The 21,584-nt window shown below is 38.8% G+C and overlaps 1 protein-coding gene across 1 annotated transcript in view; it reads right to left on the reverse strand.

The window, feature by feature from the left end:
* Positions 1 to 16,839, reverse strand: part of vwa5b1 (von Willebrand factor A domain containing 5B1) — a 43,469-nt gene extending 26,630 nt beyond the window's left edge. The window contains exons 1-9 of the mRNA XM_041800057.1: positions 16,765 to 16,839; positions 13,602 to 13,758; positions 13,232 to 13,393; positions 10,443 to 10,662; positions 10,159 to 10,313; positions 9,129 to 9,260; positions 5,495 to 5,619; positions 1,330 to 1,506; positions 164 to 274 (exon numbers count right to left, since the gene is read on the reverse strand). Of these exons, the coding sequence (XP_041655991.1) occupies positions 164 to 274; positions 1,330 to 1,506; positions 5,495 to 5,619; positions 9,129 to 9,260; positions 10,159 to 10,313; positions 10,443 to 10,662; positions 13,232 to 13,393; positions 13,602 to 13,740 (1,221 nt within the window). The 5' untranslated portion in view covers positions 13,741 to 13,758; positions 16,765 to 16,839. The remainder of the gene's footprint in view (positions 1 to 163; positions 275 to 1,329; positions 1,507 to 5,494; positions 5,620 to 9,128; positions 9,261 to 10,158; positions 10,314 to 10,442; positions 10,663 to 13,231; positions 13,394 to 13,601; positions 13,759 to 16,764) is intronic.
* Between the last annotated feature and the right edge of the window lie 4,745 nt (positions 16,840 to 21,584).

Raw genomic sequence — 21,584 nt, forward strand, 5'->3', positions numbered from 1 at the left:
AGCATGAATAAATACAAAAGAAGGTAATGAAAAATAGAATTGTCTCTAGGTCTTTATTCCAAGTATTAGTATCATTGTGGCATAGATTTTTGTAACTGATGCATCTCTGCTGAAATAAACATTTTGTTATGGTCCCTAATGTGATGTTACTGAAGTTCTTTACCTCATCGTAGCTCTGGCTGGTTGTGAAAAGTGATTTGAACGTAGAGCCAAAGCCAATGATGTTGAAAAGACAACCTGGCACAAGACTCTTCAGAATCACCACCATAGCATCCTGATCAAGAGAAAGAGAGAGTAGATTAAGACCATGTCAAGAAAAAAAGAACAGGAAAAGGACTGCAAAGAACAAAAGACAAAATCCCTTCTGCTCATTAGGTGCTTAATGTCCTGTTAAACTGCTTCATTTCTGCAGCTACGTCTGTTGATGTCTATTTCAATAAAAGGCACGGCGCTCAACACAGCTGTCACCAACACACGGCAGATTGTCTTGAGAGAAGTGAGAGGAAAGCAGCATCATGCAGTGTCCTTTCATCCATCACTGCCTCTTCTGCAGCAGTTTCCAGAGGGAAACCACTTATCTCAACCTTCACTCAGGTGAAGAGCAGAAAGACCAGACAGTCGATTGTGAAAATGCCAGCTTGGGTGCATTAAGAAAGCAAAACTCAATGGGCAATTTTCCAGTTTTTGAAGGAGAATACTTCAAGATTTTCCAGCAAGATCAGTGTTAAAAAGAAGGAGCTGTTACATCATTGTCCTGGCCGTCAGCCCAGACTTGTAGTATCAGACACATTCACTAAAAGCCTGAGCCCAGGCTGCAAATTAACACTTGACAGCGACTCATCAGGAGGCAGGGTCAGTGCACAAGGAGCTGTATATCACACAAAAATACTCAGAAATAAATAGAGCTTCCCTCCTTAAAGACTAGCTGTCTGAAAGCTAACTACTGAGAGACATTTAGTGAATAGTGAATGACTCGTCTAATCAATATCCCTGTATACATGCTCTTCTCACAGTTGGCTAAGCACATCTATAATCTCCAACTGCAGAAGCAGTGAGGTTGTGTGCAGAGAAAGCAATAACACAGCTTCCAATACAGCATATTCATCATGCATTTATCTTTAAAAGACTTGCAAAATGAAACGTTTGTTATGTAATGTCACACTTTTCAGCAAAACCTGTGAAATCAGCATATCTTTTAAGAAAAATGCCAGCGTTTTACTGGTAATCATGTGGCATCTATGGCAATTTATATGTAAATGAGTGAGTGCTTTCATGTATGTTTTCATCTGCATTGATATGAAATGTTACACCACACTGGGATTAGAATACCTTCACACGGTTGATGTTCACGCCGCTCATGCTGCCGCTGCGGTCGATTAGGAAGATAAACTCGCCGTGAACCTTGCTCAGATCGGCGCTGATGGATTTGAGGTCAGGACAAAAGTTTAACATGACCACAGGGTTGTGAAGGATGTCTTTATGAAGGCGCCTGTGAATAATATCCACCTGTGGAAGGCAGAGGAGTCGGGAATCAGGCATCAATAAAACGGGACATTTAGATAATAAGTTTCATTTGAATTCAAGGAGGATTTACTTTTTTAACACTCCAAGAAAGAAGAAAAGAGACAAAAACAGGCAAGGTATCAGGTCGATAGATGGAGCGCATCAATTATTCTAGATGTGCAGAAAATTCCAGGCTGAATGAGGCGAGCCTTTGGAGTGTTTCCATAGAAACACATTTTTATGGCTAAGTGCTCTCTCTCTCTCTTTCTCTCTCTCTTTCCTTCCCCTGTTTAGGTCTGCTGGTCACTTAACAACCCCATCATATAAGAGATATCAAAGGGCACATCTCTCAGAGGGCTAGGGCCATTTTCACAGTAGTAAGAAAGACATACGTTTACACAGCAGAGTATGTGATAAAAATCCATTCTGCAAAATGAGGAAGATATGTGGAAGATATTCACATAAAGAATCAAGAGTACACTTCAGCATGAAAATTTGAGGGCAAAGGTTTCAAAGAGTAATATCGATATTTTATAAAATGTACAGTGAAGACCTTTAATAATGTCAGTAATTTTATTAATTCAAAATATACTGATAAAATTACATTACCTTTCCAACATAGTGGTCAAATACACTATATAGACTAAAATATTTGGACAAACCTGGTGGTTCTGGGAGAACGTTACTTGACTGACTGCTAAGTGCCAACTGTGAAGTCTGGTGGTTTACCATAATGGTATGGGGCTGTTTTTCAGGGTTTGTGCCGAGCTCCTTATCTCCACTCAAGGCCAATCTTAATGCTTCAGCATACCAAGACATTTTGGACAATATTATGCTTCCAACTTTGTGGCAACAGTTTGGGAAAGGCCCTTTTCTATTCTAACATGACTGAGCCAACATGCACAAAGCAAGGTCTCTAAAGACATGGGTTGATGAGTTTGGCGTGGAAGAACCCTAACCTCAAACTCATTGAGCACCTTTGGGATGAACTAGAACAGGGATTTTGGGCCAGGCTTCTCATCCAACATCAGTGCCTGACCTTATAAATACTCTACAGAATGAATGGGTACAAATTCCACCCTAAGATCTTGTAGAAAGCCTTAAATGAAGAGTGGAGGCTGTTGTAACAGTTAGGCGGCAAAATACTTTTAACCATATGGTGTATCTTGAATTTTTGTCTCGTTTTAGTCTTTCTGACAACCAGTTTTCATCACCTATGATCTATCTTAGCTAGTCTTAGCCTAGTCTACTTTGCAAAAAAGGTAGTCAATTAACATTTTTGGCCAAAATTAACAGTGAAACACAGAATCCAGGTGATATAAACTCCCTCTATCAGAGAAAAAAAAACAAAACAAAGAAAGCTAATTAGCCAGTTAGAAAAGTTCCATGTGATTTATTTTTAACCCACAAGAACAGTGGAAATTAGTGGAAAATGATGAATTCTTATTAGTTGTATTAATTAATTGTATGTTTAATAAATATATCTATGCTGCAATAATAAAAATGCATAAAAATAACATGTTAAGGAGAGGGTGGGCGACTGGTTGTCCAGGGGCCACATACGGCCCTCTACCTCAGTCAATTTCAATTTCAATTTGCTTTATTGGCAGAAACAGATCAGTTACTGCCAAAACAGTGTAAAAAATAAAAATGCATTAAATATTTACACATAATAGAAATTTGCATATTGAATAATTCCACAATAATCCACAAATAATCAGTGTATAATGAAAAATAAATTGGATTAATTAGATAAAACAATAAAACAAATAATAATAATAAATAAATAAATATAAAATACAATTTAGTGAGTGTGTTGGGAAGAGACTGACAGTCAATGCAGACCCCAAGTCAATTTTAAATGACAACACAGGGTTAATTTGGTGAACTAAATCTATATCTAAAAATGTTGGTCCTTTGTTTCCAGTTTGGATGATTAAATTAGTTCCAATAAAATAAAAGCTTTATGAAAGAGTGAAGACCAAAATATAATGACTATTTACTGACAAAAACTGGACTGAAATGTTTTTGAGACTCCATCGACTACAACTTTACCTCTTAAGACCCTGCATACAAAAATGAGGACATTAAATGTTGGCTTCTGCTGCTGTTAGAGATGTTGAGATAATTGTGCAGAATTTCAGTTAAATTAATTTGCTTTCAATGTTGGGATAATTTGCTGTTAAAGTATTGCGGAGAATTTTCTTGGAAATTATTAAGTATTTTCTTGGAAATTTAGGGATATGCTTGTATATTTGGAGAGTTGTATTGATAGATTTGGCTAAACTGTATTTATTTATTTATTTGTGGGAATTCTGGAAATTCATTTGTAATGTTTTTGGAATTAGGAAAAAGAATTTGGGGGTATAGGTTGTAATTTCCTATTTTCAGGAATTTTAATGGAAATTTCAGGGAATTTGTCTGGATATTTTTCATGAAATTTTTGGGAATGTAATTGTAATTTTTTGTAAGCATTTGCAAAGAAATCTTAGGAGGAAATTGCTTCAAAGTTTTTAGAAATTTGCATGGAAATTTGTGGGCAACTTTTTATTCTAAAATTGAGGCTTTATAATAGAGTTTTGCCAAGGGATTTGAGGACAATTCAAAGAAATTTTAGGAAGATTATTTTTAAAGAAATATCTGGCAATGTCTTTTAAATTTTAGGGAATTTGTTTGGATGTCGGAAAGGAAAATTTCCACGAAATTCCAGATTTTTTTAACTTATCATACCCTACTTATCCCAAATAAGTGCGAGATACTAAAATACTTTCCACACAAAAGCTCAGGTCTCAGGGGGTTAAAAATGAACTACAGTGTGACTCAACCTAAATAGCATTTAAATATAAATCTATATCAAGACTAAACTATGACACTGTAAAAATAGATTACAAACGTGAAAAAAATGAGACAAAATCTTTCATAAAACAGAAACACTTCTCTTATAAACTTTGATTACTGGTTTATTTTTAGTTCTTTGAGAGAAATTAGTAGATATAACTGGCAGTAATTATTTGTAAAACGGTATTATATTTGTCCTTGTAAAATATACTTGAAATATAATAAAAATAAAGCAGGTATCATGTTCACTGCATTGAAAAAGCACTTTGCATGAATTCTGGGTGTGACTTCTGTGCTTTCTGTCTGTATTATCTAAAGTAACGAGTCTTTAATCCTGATTAATAAAGTGATTCAGAAATGTAGAATATATGAATGGCATCTGTTAAACCTCAAACAGGATGATGTGATTAAGCTTCCTTCTGCTATCCAGGGATGGGAGGACAATTTGAAGACATTGCCTCAGATAACATACAAGAGCATACTAAGCCAAGTTAATTAACTCTGCATCAGTATTTACATAGTAATAAAGAGGACTGCTTTGTTAAAGGATGGGGGACATAACCTGACATACTTCAGAGCGGATGTAGAGCCCACTCATAGCCGTGACCTTTCTCTCTGTAGATGGTGGGTCTTCTAAAATTCATTATTTCATAAACTCTTTTGATGTGTTTTTAAAAATTCCCTTAGTCCCCTCTTGAGGTCAGCATATATAAGTGTGTTTGTTTATGAAGAATCCCATCCCTGATGCATTCAGACAGAGTAGAGTATTTTTTAATCAAAAATGTCACTGTTATAGAGGCTTACATTTTTAACTATGTCTAGAGCAACAGGTTCCAAACCCAAACACATTTCTTTGAAGTAAAATCTACAACACACATATTGCAGAAGTTTAAAAAAATATCTTCTACAAAATCTTACACAAGAACTGCAATATAAAAAAATATTATATTTTCTAAGATTACAAAGCTCAGTATGTTTGTAGCTGTAGCAGAACAGTGTGTGATATCAGAGTATTGGATTCTATTGTGTTTTCTATCCCGCAGCTTTTGAAAAATCACTATTTCCTGTAATGTACTCTTCATGATACTGCACTGCATTCTACAATGTGGCCATCAGTTCAGGTACATGGAGATAATGTGGATGATACACTTACTTTCCTCTCATTGCTGGAGTCCTTTTTGGTGGCCTTGATAAAATCGCTCCGTCCATGAAGGTACTCGTCGTACTCCTCCTGCGTCATGTCTCCATTCTCAATGAGCACATGTGGCAGATGAGGCTCTGCAGGGACACAGTTTGTAAGGACACATACAAAACTGTTACAGACACAATACAGCAGTGGACATGACTGGAATTGATGCAAGGTAGCAGGACAGAATAGAGGGAAGGAGCTGTGGACTGGTATACAAATGAGGAGTTTGGCTTTATTTGCATCTGTATACATATGCTAAATCACAATAGGGTTCAAGAATGCACAGTTTTCTCAACTGATAAAATCCTTGGAGATTTTTGTTGTTTTTTCTTTTCTGTCTAAAACCCTGCAGTACATCTGCATAACTTTATAACTGCATGTATTATTTGTGCCTCTTCATGACCTGCAAAAGACATAAAAAGCACAAAGTTTGATAATTTCTTAACAATGTTTTTTATATTCCTCTCATTCCTGAGGTGGGGCAATTTGAATTTTTCATGTTAAAGGTTAAATTTAAAAGTAAAAGAAAAGATGAATAAAAGGAAGATATTTTGTCAGAAAAAAGCATGCAGGACCAGATCATGAAGTAGCAGCACTGTCATGCTTTGACAACAGGGGGCACCAAAATGACACAACTCTAACATTTCTCACTTTAATGAATTACTGATCTTAAAATTGATAATCTATCCATTCTTTCTCCATCATCTCATATCATTCTTTTAGATCATATTACTTTAACTCATTTAGACCTAAGGTAACCTAAATAAAACTGTCTCTAAAATCCAGGTATTTTTTGTAAACAACCTCCAAAAACCAAAGTGTTTCATGTAAAACTGCAAAGAATTTTAGCATTTTCTCCGAAGGATTCCCAACGTGCCACAACCTGAGGCTGGTGATGGGGGCTCGGCACATATGTCGACACACATGTCAATGGGCAGCCGAGATCAAGCATAACAGTATCTTTTCTGTCTGGGCCTTTTCTGTCAATTCTATTTCTTGCCTGATGGCAAGACAGTCTGGTTGCAGACCATCCATCTCTGATGGCCACTCTCAGAACCGTTCACCCGAGACACAATGCATCTATCACAGTTAAAATACCAAAAGTTTGTAGTTGAAAAAAGGCCTGCAAAAATCTGCTTAATGAAAAAAAAGCTTGTTCTCCATGAAAAAATTTTAGCACAGCCAGGGCAGCTGTAAAAGCTGCAAGGATAATGGAGCTACGTAGCTACATACCTACATAGCTATGTCATTAACTGAGCAACATAGCTAATGGAGCTACAAAGCTAAGATTACAAAGCAGCAACATAAGCTACATCAGCTATGTATCTATGTTATGGAGGTAGATAAGTTGCTTTAGCTACATTTGCTAAAGCTCATGTTGCTAAAGCTTACTTAGCTACAGATAACAGAGCTATGTAGCTAACACAGCTAAGAAGCTGTTGTAGCTAAAGCTCACAAAATAGCAATGCAAGCTGCGTAGGTACATTCTCGATGAAGCTACATTAGCTTTAACTAAGTTTGTAAAAGCTCACGTTGCTAACTTATATTCTAAAGTTAATTCCATAGCTAGTGTAGCTATGTTCGCAGGCCATGTTCATGTAGCTACTTGCAATACGGGTCTATACATAATTTAATTCCATAAGACCGCAGACCATTTTGTTCTGATTTATTTATTAAATCATTTTTCAGTCTGTACAGTTTGCAATGTGGGTATTTCATGAATGTAACTGCCAGACTTGGTTTATGACTTAAGTTGAGTTTTAAAAAACAATCAAATACTGGAAATACGTTTTACAGGCAAATTATCAACGTGACACACCAGATGGATTTGTTTCACACATCCATCTGGAAAACCTCCCGTAGATGGTGTTTGGGAAAGAGCAGAGCCTTTGGAAAAAACCTCAGAGGGTGTTTGGATGAACGTTCTGTCACATCTTTGTAGGCCAATCAGAGCAAAAAAAACCCCATGATGATTAGACTCCTGCCGAATCCAGTCATGAGAAGGGCAAAAATATCGTACCCGCAAAGAAGACCACTTAATGCTGTTCTTTGTTCTTCTTCTGACAAAGAAATGTTGTCAAGTTCTGATAAAACTGCCACTATAGCAGCAACCAAGCTAACATCTTCCTCCGTAATTGCACCGGCCTCTTGTCGCTGCTTGCTTACGTCACGACCACGCCGCGCCCGAAAGTTCTGCCTCTTACTTCTCAAATCACACTGATTGGTCCTGTCAACCCTCTCTTACAGGGCCCAATCTGTTCAGATGGTGAACGGGTAACTTGCACCAATAAAACTGAGGTCTCCCACTTTTAAAACTTCAATTATAAGTGTCTTCAACCCCTAGACGCTTACAGAGTGTTTCCAGAAGAAACTGTGATGTAACACAGTGGTAAACATGCTCCTGTCCCAACTTTTTTGGGGCATCAAATTTAGAATGCATGTATATTTCCAAAAAAGTTCATCAGTTTTAACCTCAAATAACTTGTCTTTGTGCTGTACTGACTTGAGTATAGGTTAAAAGGGAGTTGCAAATCACTGTATTCTGTTTCTATTCATGCTTTATACAGCATCCAAACTTTTTGGGAATTTGGGTTTATAGAACCAGTTTCCAAATCAAAGTAAAAAAACAAATCAAGCTGTTACAGTCATGATTTTGCTTCAGTCCAAGAACTTTATATGTGCACGGCCATCAGGTGATCTCTGCTCTCTGGTATTTTTAGTTATATGATATCCAGAGAAACAGACTGATTGCAATTGCTGCCACGTATGATCGAGGACTGACCTTGACAGAGGTTTGTGCTCTCTGAGTACCCTTCTACTCAATGATATTAAGGGTAATTATTGTTATATCCTGCTAGGATATACTGACAAGGATGTGGCATAAATATTAATCATATATAAATGGCATGCATAAATTAGAACAACTCTGGGAATATAATCCCTTCTAGTCTCCATTGATGTCTTTTACATTTGGTTTGAATGTAAAACAGGTATCAAACTACCTTCTACACTGTAAAACATGTCTAAAATGAACCTGGTGAACCCTCCAGAAACCTTTGAGTAATGTACTCAACACATCAACGGCTGTTATGCAGCTCAGTTTCCCCCCGTCTCTGTCAAGCCGAGTATCCATATCGTGATTGAAACGGCAGCACCAGTCTGGGGTGAATTAAATTGCCGAGCACTGGCAGCAGCTATGTTTGTGAACGAAACCTTCATAAGAGGATCAGCGAGGCCGGGGCTCACTCATGCCTCTGGGAGACAAGTGGCCTACACATACTGTGGGTCAAGATGGCCGAGAAAAAGACAAGAGAACAGGAAAAAAATCCTGACAATGCACACCCACACAGAAAACTCTGAGCCCGCTGGTATGTCATACAATAATAAAGGGAGGGCCATATTATTCCTGATGAGGCACTCATGCACACAAAGTGAAGCAGTGATTTAACCCACAACTGATCTCTGCATGAGAAAAAAAAAAAAAAAAAGAAAATCCGTAAGAGAAGCCTGACAGCACTGAAATAAACAATTTCAAAATATTGTACTCAAGAGGAGAGGAGGGAATAATTGCAGGGCTGAGATGTGAGTGCGGACCCACCGCTGGGGTAGATAAGGATTTCGACAGGACAGTCGTAAGTGTACTTGTCAGCCAGAGTGATCACGACGCTGGTGGCAGAGCGAGCCAGAGGGTCCGCATCAGCTCGGATGGCATGAGACGGGCTCTCAACACCTACACAAGACAACAACCTGTTATTAAACCAGCAGATTAAATAAGCCACCTGCAGTAATAACAGTAATCACAGCCAGCATGTTCCAATAAAATCCCTCGCATCTATGAGAAAACTTGACTTAAAAAGAAGGATGACTTATTGGTGGATGGTGTATGCAATGAACAAATCAGCAGGTATCAATTTTAATGTCAGAATTTCAGTAGCCTAAATTAGACATGTTGAAAGTTGACATTAAAGGGATGGTTTGGTATTTAGAAGTTAATTATTTAAGGCAGGGGTTCTCAACCTTTTCGGCCTGTGGCCCCCAAAATAAAGGTGCCAGAGACCGGGGAACCCCACTGTACCTGAAGGTGGTTGAACACAGCCATGCAGAATCAAGAATAGTCGTGTGCAGACAAGGCTGCCCATAAGGGGGGAGTTAAGCTGTGAAAACTGTATTTCATTTGACCTGAATAATAACCACTCTTATCAAAGAAACAAATATTTTTATTTATTCATTTTTGTAGTTAATAGCCTTCTTTAGTGTCTCGCGACCCCCAAGGTTGAGAACCACTGATTTAAGATACTTGGCAAAAGTAGTGGCGACCTCCTCGGGATTTCAAAAAGCATTGCCCCTTTATGCATGAGAAGCTAGGCTATACAGTGCAGCAGACAGGTACAGTTGCTCTGCATATCTTAGCGTGTTTTAGGTAAAAAAGGGCCAAAAACAATGTTGGCTCAGTTGTGCTACACTGAAAATTTTCAGACTATTTTTGGGCTAGGTGTACATGGTAGAATTTTCACTTGGTTAAGTTCAGTTCTCTGGACTTAATGGCTGCAATTTCGCCTGGGTTAGTGGATTACGCTTCACTGAAAAAATAAATCAAATAGTAGACAATTTTTGGTTAATTCTCTGACCTGCCAGGAGGTAGGGGGCCCGTATCTCCAGCTGGAAATTGAACTCGTAGTCCATGGAGTTGATGGTCTCCTCCTCCAGCAGTGAAGCCAACCACAGCTGAGGGGTGTTGGGAGTTTGATCATGAGGGCTTGAGGCACTGGTATGCCTGTCCCGCCTAAAAAATTATATATATAACAATTTAAAATGTCCTATCTTGACTGAAAATGAAAAATTAGTTAGCATAAACAGGTTCATGACAAACAAAACATCAATATAAGCCAGAGTAACATTTTCCTTTTCTTACATTCTGGAGAAGTTTGGAGACAGTCCCTGCTCCTCGTTGATGCTCCTCTGTACCCGAGGCGTGCACACTGGTGGGGATGAGACCCTGATGCCGCCGCTGGGCAAAGTGGAGAGCTCAGAGGAGGTGCTAACCAGCACATGGACGGTCTCCATGGGTGGGATGATGCCAAGGTTTACCACTAACACTGTCCTTTCTAAATCCTCATCCATCACTATGTGGCCTGCAACACCAGACAAGAGTAGTAACAACCACTTACTTAAATCTACAACAGCTATCGAGGTAATTTCTCTCCTGCTCCTCTAAAACGGAGCTTGAAAATGGAACTCAGCTGCATCTTAAGTGAGATCTCAGGCTTGCATTTGTCATTATCCATCTTTCACAGTTTCTTTTCTGATTCAAATAAACACAAGGTTTTTATATTTCTTTATTAACTTAAGTGTAATACTACAATGTTGTGATTTTACCACACACCTCATTCATTATTATTCTGTTTTGCTTTTGCTTGCTTTTATCTAAGCCTTATTGATAGATGTCACCAATGCACATTTTCCTAAATTTCCTCCGCAAGACAAAAAAGATTAAGATGGACCCCCAGAGATGGAGCATCCCTTTAACTTCGTGCTGAATCAAACCTATAAAAATGAATATATAACCTTGTATCATATTCCTTTTTCAGTGTCTTACTTTTTTCTTACAACATATTTCTTTAACTCACTTAAGTCAATTACACATTCCTGCATCTGGGCTGGCAAACCCCCTAACACCCAAAGAACAGCTCTTCGAAAACCCAATAAAGACGGAGGTTTTGCCGTACCCGATATGATGCATTACTATTGGGCCAACAATCTCCAAAACCTTAAAAACTGGCATCAAACTCTTCAACCAGACTGCTATCATTGTTCACTCTTACCAAACTCTAGCCAAAGTCAACTGAGCGAATAGCAAAACTTCTTTTTCACCAAGAAAACCTTTCAGTATGGTCCTCTGCACTTCTTTTAACTAATTTAGATCTAAATTTTTGTTTGAAAACAACCTCCAATATATGGGAGTTGTGATTTTAAAAGAACTGTAAAGAATTTCTAGCCTGGCACTCAAGATACTCTTTCATATAGCAAGTGCATGGGACGAATTTCTTGTCCATCCAGAAATCCTCCCATACAAAACATTTAGGAAGGGCAGAACTTTTCAAAAAATTCTCAGAAGGTTGGATGAACATGCTGTCCTTTACATTCATTACAGGCCAATAAGAGCAACCAGACAAAGTAAGGTAGAAGGCATCCACAGCTGCAGGAAGTAACGTAAGATCAGCAGTAAGGCGCTGTTGTAATTTATGACTCATAAAGCTTGTTGGTGGATAATACTCATGCCAGAGAAAGGCTTTCACTGTGGTTCTCTTTCAATAAGGAAATACTGTCCAGATCTGGCTAAAAACTGTTGCTGAAGCTACATATGAGCTAATTGCTTCAGCAGCAGCCATTGCATATACTACCTCACCCCACCCACTCATATTGCAAAATCATGCCAAAGCATGTCCGGACTGGAGATGAGAAATGTGGTCCAATTCTTATAAAACACACACTATACTAAAGCAACATAAGAGGTCATTGCTACACCAGCCATTGCTGACGGCCTCCAGGACGACTAAACCCCACGTCTAGCTACCACCTCATTCTCCTCCAATGATGCTAATTGATTCGTCTGTTCTCAGACCAACCACAATCATTTCAGATTGGTACCTGAATTTCAAATTGATACCTGCTGATTGGAGCAATGTTTATTATGAAAGACTTTGTGCGCCTTTTTACCAGACTGAGACATGGCCCAAAAGCATTTGAAAGCTCAAACCTTTCAACTGCAAATCACTGCCTTTGCCTTTGTTTTTAAAGCATCAATCAATCAAATCAAAATCACCAACATACTTCACTTCAAACAGTCCCTTATCTCTTAGTAGCAAGCCCTCAGTCACATTACGGTTTGGGCCATCCAGAATAGAGCTTTGGTGAACCTCCATGCCAGTCTCCTTGCTCAGACCGTCAGCCATCCTTTTTCTCCCTGCTCAACTTTAAAAACATTTTCATCCATTAACTTTTCTTTCTGGAGATTCCTTTATGTTCCTAGGTTATCCTGCAGCCACCTAGGAACATAACCTCTCACTGGGTATTGAAAATGGTAGGCAACCTAACACCACCAAGATTTTCATTCCTCTTTTAGCTCGGTTTTGGTCCCCACCACTGTTTTAGAGAAAATATCTCTCCAGCTTCTGGCTGCCCTACTCTATCTACCAGTTAGTCTACATTTCTGTATGCTTGTAATTTGATGCTGAACAGCTAGTGTGAGGGGGTTAATACGAGTTTAAGCACTGAAAAAGGCCATGTTCCAAAACAATATGGCGCTGTCAGTCTATCAGTTTGGTCGCATCCCATGCACAGCTCAGGTTCAAATCTTGCATGCTGCTCTTTTCCTGTATGTCACTCTCCACTCTCTCTAATTTCCTATTCATCCACTTTCTAATAATAATAATAATAAATAAAGTTAATAAATAAATTTATACACTGATAAAACTAAAACATTGCGCATAAAGGCCCCTAAATGCTTCAAAAAGCTAATGGGGAACCACCAGTCTCTTTGAGCTCTTTTTTCCCCCTTTTTTCTTTACTTTCAGTCTAGTTTAGTGTACACAGTCTCAGCTAGGATTCACTCTATCGCCCATTTGCAACAGCCCAAGGATTAAAGTGTTTGCTAATTGAAAAATAATGTCACAATATCGATTAGAGGAGCTTTAACCTTACCACTGCCACTCTGTGGTGCTCCATTAGAAGTGCTGCAGCAATCCAGGTAACAGTCGTCAATTTTAGCCTTGTCTTTGATTTGCAGAGTTATTATCTGACTTGAAATCATTGCCTCGAACCCCACAACAATGGAGTTTTCCTCCAGTGGATAAATAAACATCCCTAACAAGCAAGAAAAGAGAAAAATTCAGAAATAGGGGCATGAACCAGAGGCGGCAAACAAGCAATTAGATTTAACATATTCAGTCGATCATACTGAATTTTACAACAGCGTGTTTCAGAGCGTAAGCTGGGTTTAAATTAGTAGAAAGTGGCAGGCATCTGCATAGCTGAAGTAAACAAATTAGCATCTCGTAGTGAACATACTCACCTTCGATTGCATGATCCTCAATGTTTTCATAAGTCATTGATGCTGTCATTGCCAGAGTGTAACCCCTGACACAGGAAGTGATGTCAGAGACGCTGAGAGGCAGAGCGCTCCGGTTCTCCTTGTTGATGAGTCCAGGCATGGTGCAGGTTTTAGGATTCTGGTGCAACCACATGCATTAAAAGATAGATAATGATGCATTTTGTTAGTCAGTTGCACAGAGTTAGAAATGAAATAAGTAAACTGCAGATTCAGAAGGAAATATACAGTACTGTATCGAATTTTTAGGCCTTTTGGGCCAAAATTTGAGGCTAAAGTAAGGTGAAGATGCAGTAAGTAAGCTGTACTGAGGGTTCATTCGGGGGTGGTGCTCTGAATGTCCTTGCATATTACTAGGGGAATGACAAAATAATCTGTTGAAAGCCCACACCTTTAGGGAGGAGTAGGGGTGGATATGGTGAGTAAGAACAGCCTAAGGACCATCCAGGTGGGTAGTAGGGTTGCCACGAGTCCTTGGCTGTGCTGTGGATGTTCCAATGGCCTGAAAAGTGTCAGCGGTCTTCTGGTGTATCACCAAGGTGAAAAGGCCAGAAAAAAAAAAAAAGATGTAGTCAAGCTTAACCCTGGCAATTGACTGGCACGTCTCAAGCTGAACCACCCCACCCCACCTCCACCCTGGGTTGTGGCATATCAGGCCCCGTCATGAATCCGTGGCGCCCCACATGCCTAAAACTTATGCCCTCCGCTACCAGCTGAGAGGAGGATCAGTAGAGCCCCATCCATTAAGCCATATTAATTTCCAGAGAGAGGTGTGGTCAGGGGTGGAGTCAGACAGCTCATTAACATTTAAAGCCACAGACACAGAAACAGCTCGCTCTGAGCAGGGCTGAAACAGAGCGGTTTTTGACAGGTATGTTCTGTGGACCTCTGAGACCAATATAAAGTTGTCTTAAAAGGGAAAAATATATGACCTTTACAGTTTAAGGAATGAGGTTAGAAAAAAAAAAAGACTTTAGCTGGTGTAGGTCTGTTGGTGTTGCCTTAAACTCCTCAAACATATCTGTACACACAATTGATATTTACAGCCAATAAAGGCCAATGTTTACAGCATATTGGTTGTAAATATCAGCTGAATTTTTCATATCTGCCAATATGGATAATTAACTTTATAAAAAGAAAATCAGCCAATCTTGATATCATGCTGATATCATGCATCCCCACTTTATCAACTACTGTTCATCTCCAGGCCCCCTGGAGCATGAGGCCTAGGCAATTGCTTCCCCTTTCCTCGTAAATCACATGTAGTAGAAACTCCAAATTTCAAACAGGGAATGAGGCCAAGCCCATACTTTCAATTCAAATTGAGGGTCCTGACCCCTGAGGGATCATCAGAAAGCTCTACGGGGGTGACAGAAACATTAAGGTAAGAGGAGGAAAGTGGAAAAAATGGGAATCTCATAATAGTATCATGTCTTTTTAGGTGTTATTGTCTCTGGCTTCTAAAATCTATATATGATCTTTTCTATACCATGCTTAAATTTCAAAATGTAAAGAAAGACTGCATGTAAATGTAAAATAAGAGGACATTTTACAAAATATATGCTGTTGCATTCACTTTTGATTTAGACAGAAATTACAAAACTGCTACCAAAATTTGCAAGTGAGGAGTCTCAGGTAGAGGCTAATAACATATGGGGCTTCTTAGCATGATAAGGTTGGCAGCCTTTGCTGCAGGCAGGTTATTCTTGTGTTACTTCTAGCCTCATCATCAGAAACCTTTTCTCTTTCTTTTTGCCCCCTTTTGTTACCTAGCAATGACATCAAACACAGCGCAGTGTCTCATTACAGACTCCTAGATTAAAGCAGCTTTGGACATTAAATAAGTCAAGTAGGTTTTAGAGATATCCAAACTTCAATCATCTTAGGAGGTCAGAGGTTAAGTCAAGGAGGCTAATGGACAAAAAACAAGTCCTTTGACCATGTGACAAATCAGTGAAATTTAGAGCTGTTTCATCATCACAACAGCAATAAAGCAGGATAAAATGCTCTATTGTTAATGTCGTCTTCTCACCAAGCAATCTTGGTTATGTGCTGTCAAGGGTCTGTGCCTGCTGCACGGCCAGAGCCCCAGCACAAGCTTGATAGGAAGTGTTATGACGAAAGCAATTTCCATAGAGACAGCTCTGCTCGCTTTCTCGCCTCCTGACTGACCAGTAACATCTGTGAATTGTGCGTTTATTTTTGTTGCCGTGTCTGATTGCAATTAACCACCAGTCGATCTTTTTCCCTTCCGACGGACTACGACATTTTTACAATCACATATAAAAGTCAAACTGCTCTTGACAGTCAAAACTTCAACGCTCCTTGGCTGTATGAGAAGCCTGTCAGAATCAATAAAAAAGTCGATCGGTCTGCTTAATGGTCAACCCCGGGGATTCAGGCAACAAATGGTTATTTACGGTAAGGAAAAGGTCATACAGATATAATTACTGTTTAGATGTTTGTCTCAACAGTGCCATCATGTGTTCAGCATTGAGCCTTTGTTACTTTGCAGGGAGAATCCACTCATATAGTTGATTAAAATACTCAAAAAAGGAGCAAATCAAGCATGCACAACTAACCCAACAATGGCAAAAAAAAGATGGCAACATAAGTGAGCAGATTCACACAGGTCAAGTCAGAGCTATCTCATTAAATCTAACTTATTACGCTTCAAAAACTAAATTTGACAGTTTTTCCCCTCAAAGACATCCTATTCTCTATGGATTTCCAGCTTTTAGTAATTAGTGTTAAAAGTGGCAGTCCCAGGATGTTTCCCTCTGTCACATGAGTCACCCTGCCTCTCTCTAGGGGGTTGCTAAAACACCAAAAAACCATCAACTCTCCACATTTTCTATCAGCACTGCCACACTCCTCTGCTCTCATTAGTGTCAAAACAGAGAGCAGACGCTGCTGCGCTTACCACCTGTTGGAACACGGTGTCTGGAAATCTGTTTACAGCGTAAATCAGCATGCATCACACATAGTTTTTAATCATCTGCCCAGTCAACCTTTAATTCATTTCAAATATGTGACAAAGAAGGGTAAAATATGCACCATCAACAAGGCACAATGCAGCGATACACAGGCATCAGATATGCTCCAAGTATCAGCCTCATTATCTTACCTTTCATTTGTGTCAGCTGGCTGTGCAGCGAGGATCTCTCCTTGTCACAAGTCCACTTATCATGAAAGATATCCTCCTCTTCTCCGACCTCTCTCAGCTCCCCCCTTCTTTTTGTTCTTTCTCTCTGTGGCGTAGAGGGAACAGGAGTGCTGCCACAGGTGGTAGAAGCTACAGATGCAGCGGGCACATTGTTAGTTGGACGCACAAAGCAAAGAGAGAGAGAGAGAAAGGCAAGAATGGTTAAGGAGCTGCTGCAATCAAGCCCAGCAACATGTGGTTGCAAAAAAAAAAAAAAAAAAAAGCATTCATTCTCCTCCCCGCTATCCCTCTTCCTCCTCCTCTTCCCTGTGGATGCTGGAGTTTAGAGCCTGAGGGTGCAGATCTTCCAATAAGCATCCCCCTTTCCCATCACATCCAAAGCATCAGCACCACCCACTCAAACCCTCCGTGATGAAACCCATTCAGGTATGCTTTTTAATAGCCTAGAGTAGAGTGATTGACATGTAGGCTACTGTAACACAAGCAGGGAGGCAGATGGGTGAGTGAGGGATCACTGCATGCACCCCCCTCTTATATCACCTTTAATCTCTCCCACCTCCTCCCTCCTGTGTGACCGAAAAGCCGTCAATGTTTTTAATCCAATGTGGGTGTTTGGCTGTCTCTATATTTTCTAATCACTTGCTTTGATCCATCTGTTTCCTTAGGTTACCATGGCAATTAATGAGTGTTTATAAAGTCATTTTAGCAATCGGGAAATCTAGATAATCTCCGTCTATGTGTGTAAGTGTGTAGCGTGTGAGAGTGTGTGGGTGGCTTGGCTGATACTCAACATCCGCCTCCAAATTGAATCAACCTGCAGCCAATAACACTCTGCACACACCCCTCTCCCTTACTCCCCCTTTGTCTCCCTTCATATCCGTGTCTGAACCTCTCAAACACCGGCACACAACTGCACAAAAACACAAACACACACAGACTTAATGCCATGAATTCAATGCAATCTAAAGGTTATTGTTCTGTAACACAAACATATGTTTATATATATGGCTGCAACTAAGATTGCTCTTTATTGCTCAATAAAAACATGCTCTTACTGATCCACTCATTAGGTACACCTGTTCACTGCTACTCCTTATCTCAAATATTTAATCAGCCAATCACACAGCAGCAACCAATGATATAGTCATAAAGTAAAAGTATCAGAATGGGGAATAAAAGTCATTAAAATGACTTTGAATGTGTCATGGTTGGTTGGTGGCAGATGGTCAAGCTTTAATGTTTATGCCAAAAACTGACCCTATCACTCTGAGCACCAACTTTTACCATCTGGCAGGCAATAAAGAGTCATCACATGTAAGCTGAACTAGTTTAAAAACTCATCTGTGCCCACCTCCAGGGAAGTTTTCAGTGATGTTCCTTGAGGTTATATGGGTTTTCGATAGTGTTTTCTTTATTTATCTTATCTTTAATCCCTTTTATCTTTTTCCCTTGTCATATTTTATCTTGTTGGCATTAATAAAAATTACCTCAATGCAAATCAAGTGCATTATGGGTAATGTGTTATAATACTGTTTGGGCTCTTCTACTTCAGGTACATGTGAATCTGTGTACACATGTGGAAAGTTAAATGTTGCTGTGGTGAAACTGGTAAATGTGCAGAACTTTGAGTCCAAGATGAATTCATACTGTTCATATGGTATTGTACTGTAACATTCATGTTGTAATGTATTGTAATGTATCGTATCAAACAGAATCAAATCATCCTGTATCTTATTGTGTCATATCATATCGTATCCTCTCCTCTGTGCTGATTGTACCATATTCAGTGGAATCCTATATTTATTGTATAGTATTGTATCAATTTGAATTATATCACCCTGTATCGTATCATATCATATCTACTTATATTGTGTAGAATAGCGTAGTATCATATTGTATCATACAACCAAATCTAATGAAATCTGAATCAGGACATCAAAGCATATTGTATCTTATTGTTCATATGGTATTTGCATGCCATTCATGTTATAATGTATTGTATTGTATTGCATCATATCATATCGTGTTGTATCGTATCATTTGGTATTGTATGGCATCCTTCATCTAGTATCACATTGTACTGCACTGCATCATTTTGTATTGCATGATATTGCATCATATGGCATGGTAAGTTAGGGTATTATATTGTATAGTACCATAGTCATATATAACGTAGTCATATCATATCATATATTGCACCGTATCAAATCGAATGGTTTCGTGTGGTAGTGTGGAAGCCTATCCCAGCTCTCACTGGGCGAGAGGCAGGGTACACCCTGGACTGGTCGCCAGTCAATCACAGGGTTGACATATAGAGACAGACAACCAGGCACGCTCACATTCACACCTACAGCCAATTTAGAGTCATCAGTTAACCTAATCAGCATGTTTTTGTTGGTGGAAGGAAGCCAGAGTACCCAGAGAGAACCAATGTGTGCATGGGGAGAACATGCAAACAGAAAGGCCCTTACCAAGTCAGAGATTGGGAGTGGAATAATGTTTTATTAAATTTAATTGAGGTAAAAAGTTCAATTAATCCTGATTTTGATTTTTGCCATAATCGCCCAGCCCTAATTGTATCATATCGTGTCGTATCATATGGTATTGTATCGTTACGCATCATCTTAACACTTCATATCGCATTGCCTTATATCATGTCAATTACAAGCTTTGAACTTTACAGTTTTTTAAAAGGCATCTATTTCTGGGTGAAAAATATAAACCTTAAAGTCAGAAGAGGGGCATCCAAGCTCACTGTCAACGACATGAAACTGGCTTGTAGTTGGCTTCGATGTCAGCTGCACATAGAAAAAGAATGATTCCAAAATAACATCCAGAACATCTCACTTTATTATTCAGGTTTGCCTTTATCTAAACAACAGATTCATACTCTCTTTTTATTGCATATTACACAGTTCACCAAACAACCCACTCACTTCTAAGTGCTCAGTACTTTAATTACACTTTGACTTAATAACTTTTTACTTTTACTTGAGCAGATAAATAAACAAGTAATTGTACTTCTACTTGAGTGGATTTCAACTTGAATTAGTTTATTTGAGTACAATAGCCCTATACTCTTTCCACCTCTGACTGTATTGTATTGATGTCGTTTGCTGCAGAAATCAAAAATTATAACACCGGGAAACGTTTTTCCAACCTTCGAATATCCATTTTGGGGGAGCTTGAGTGATATGTAGCTTCTGTTTTCTGTTATTAGCAGACAAGGGTGACACCTGCTGCTGTAGCTCATCTGTTTCAAGGTTTGACGTGTTGTGCGTTCAGAGATTCACGTCTACAAATCTTAGTTTTAAAGAGCCTTTACTTGAGTTATTGTTGCCTTTCTGTCACATCAGTTTGGTCATTCTCCTCTGACCTCTACCATCAACAAGGCATTTTACCAAGAGACCTGCTGCTTACTGGCTATCTTTTCTTTTTCACACAATTCTCTGTAAACCCTAGAGATGTGTAGAAATCCCAACATGTTGTGAAGCACTCAAACCAGCCAGACTGACACCAAAAAACAACATGGCACATCCACTGAAATGGCATTTCTTCCCTATCCTGATGCTCAGTTTAAACTTCTGCAGATTATCCTGACATGTCTACATAAAATGCATACTGCCATGTGTTTGGCTGATTAGATATTTGCAATAAGCAATTTATCAGGTATACCTAATGAAGTGGTCAGTGAGTGCACGTTCAACAGATACGCTGACCTGACCTAATGACCTTCCAATAGGGTGAATTGACCCACTGTTATTTTTACTCTGTAGAAAATCAGCCATTGAATGCTTGTTTTCATCCAGTAATACATCAGCACTATAAAAATAACTCTGGGTCAAGCCTGAGTGCCAGCCTCTGGAGGAAGTCTGAGTTCAAGCTTATTCCGGCTATATTTTATTAATATGTTTGCACTAATTAGCAGGCATCAGTGTCTGAACCCACCAAAGCAGACACGCTGTCATTTTGGAAACACGACAGAAAAAATGCTGGAGATGGGCTTGTTTTGTAAAGTTAACTGTGTGTTATTTTGGGTCAGAGTTTGAATAAAGATTATAAAAATCAACCTTAAAGAGTCAAAACAAGAAAACGACACCTAATTTTATTTGCTCTGTTTATAAAGGAGTCTTTTTTTTTCCTTTCTGTCAAGCTTACAACAGTAGAGAAGATGGTTTTGTTGTTCACATGAATAAACTCTTCAATTTGTTAGGCTGCCTTACACATCATGTATTTCAATTTTTATTTTCTACTCCTGCAACCTAATGTGGTCCATCTCTAAATTAGATTTTTTTCTACTGCTTTCTCCCACTTGTAGCTTGGAAAACATAAAAGAAAGGAAAAAGTGGCACTGAATGTTACAGTGCAGAGTCTTCTTGGTCTCATCATCGGCTTAAGAGATTAACAATTTACTGCTCACCAATACTGAATACTAATATGAATTCTTAATAAAACCATAACATTTGTCCAAAAATATTTTGACGTTTGTTTTACTTTCATCATATGATCACCATCCTTCCTCTTGATCTCATTTATGTGAAAATGTCACTAGATTGCAGACACTGGGCCTCATTTTCAAATTATTCACAACACATATTCTTAAAACCCTCTAACACAGTTTTTTAAGAAGATTCTGATATTCCCAAAGTTTTCTTATCTGTAAAAAAATCTTAGCTAAGAAAATCTAAAAACACTCTGAGGAACATTTGAGTGCTGATATGACAGGATAAAATGTTTAATTTTGTACTCGGGAGCACTTAAATATGCTAGATTAAAAATGA

Source organism: Cheilinus undulatus, linkage group 11 (genome assembly GCF_018320785.1).
Source record: "Cheilinus undulatus linkage group 11, ASM1832078v1, whole genome shotgun sequence".
NCBI classification, from domain to species: domain Eukaryota; kingdom Metazoa; phylum Chordata; class Actinopteri; order Labriformes; family Labridae; genus Cheilinus; species Cheilinus undulatus.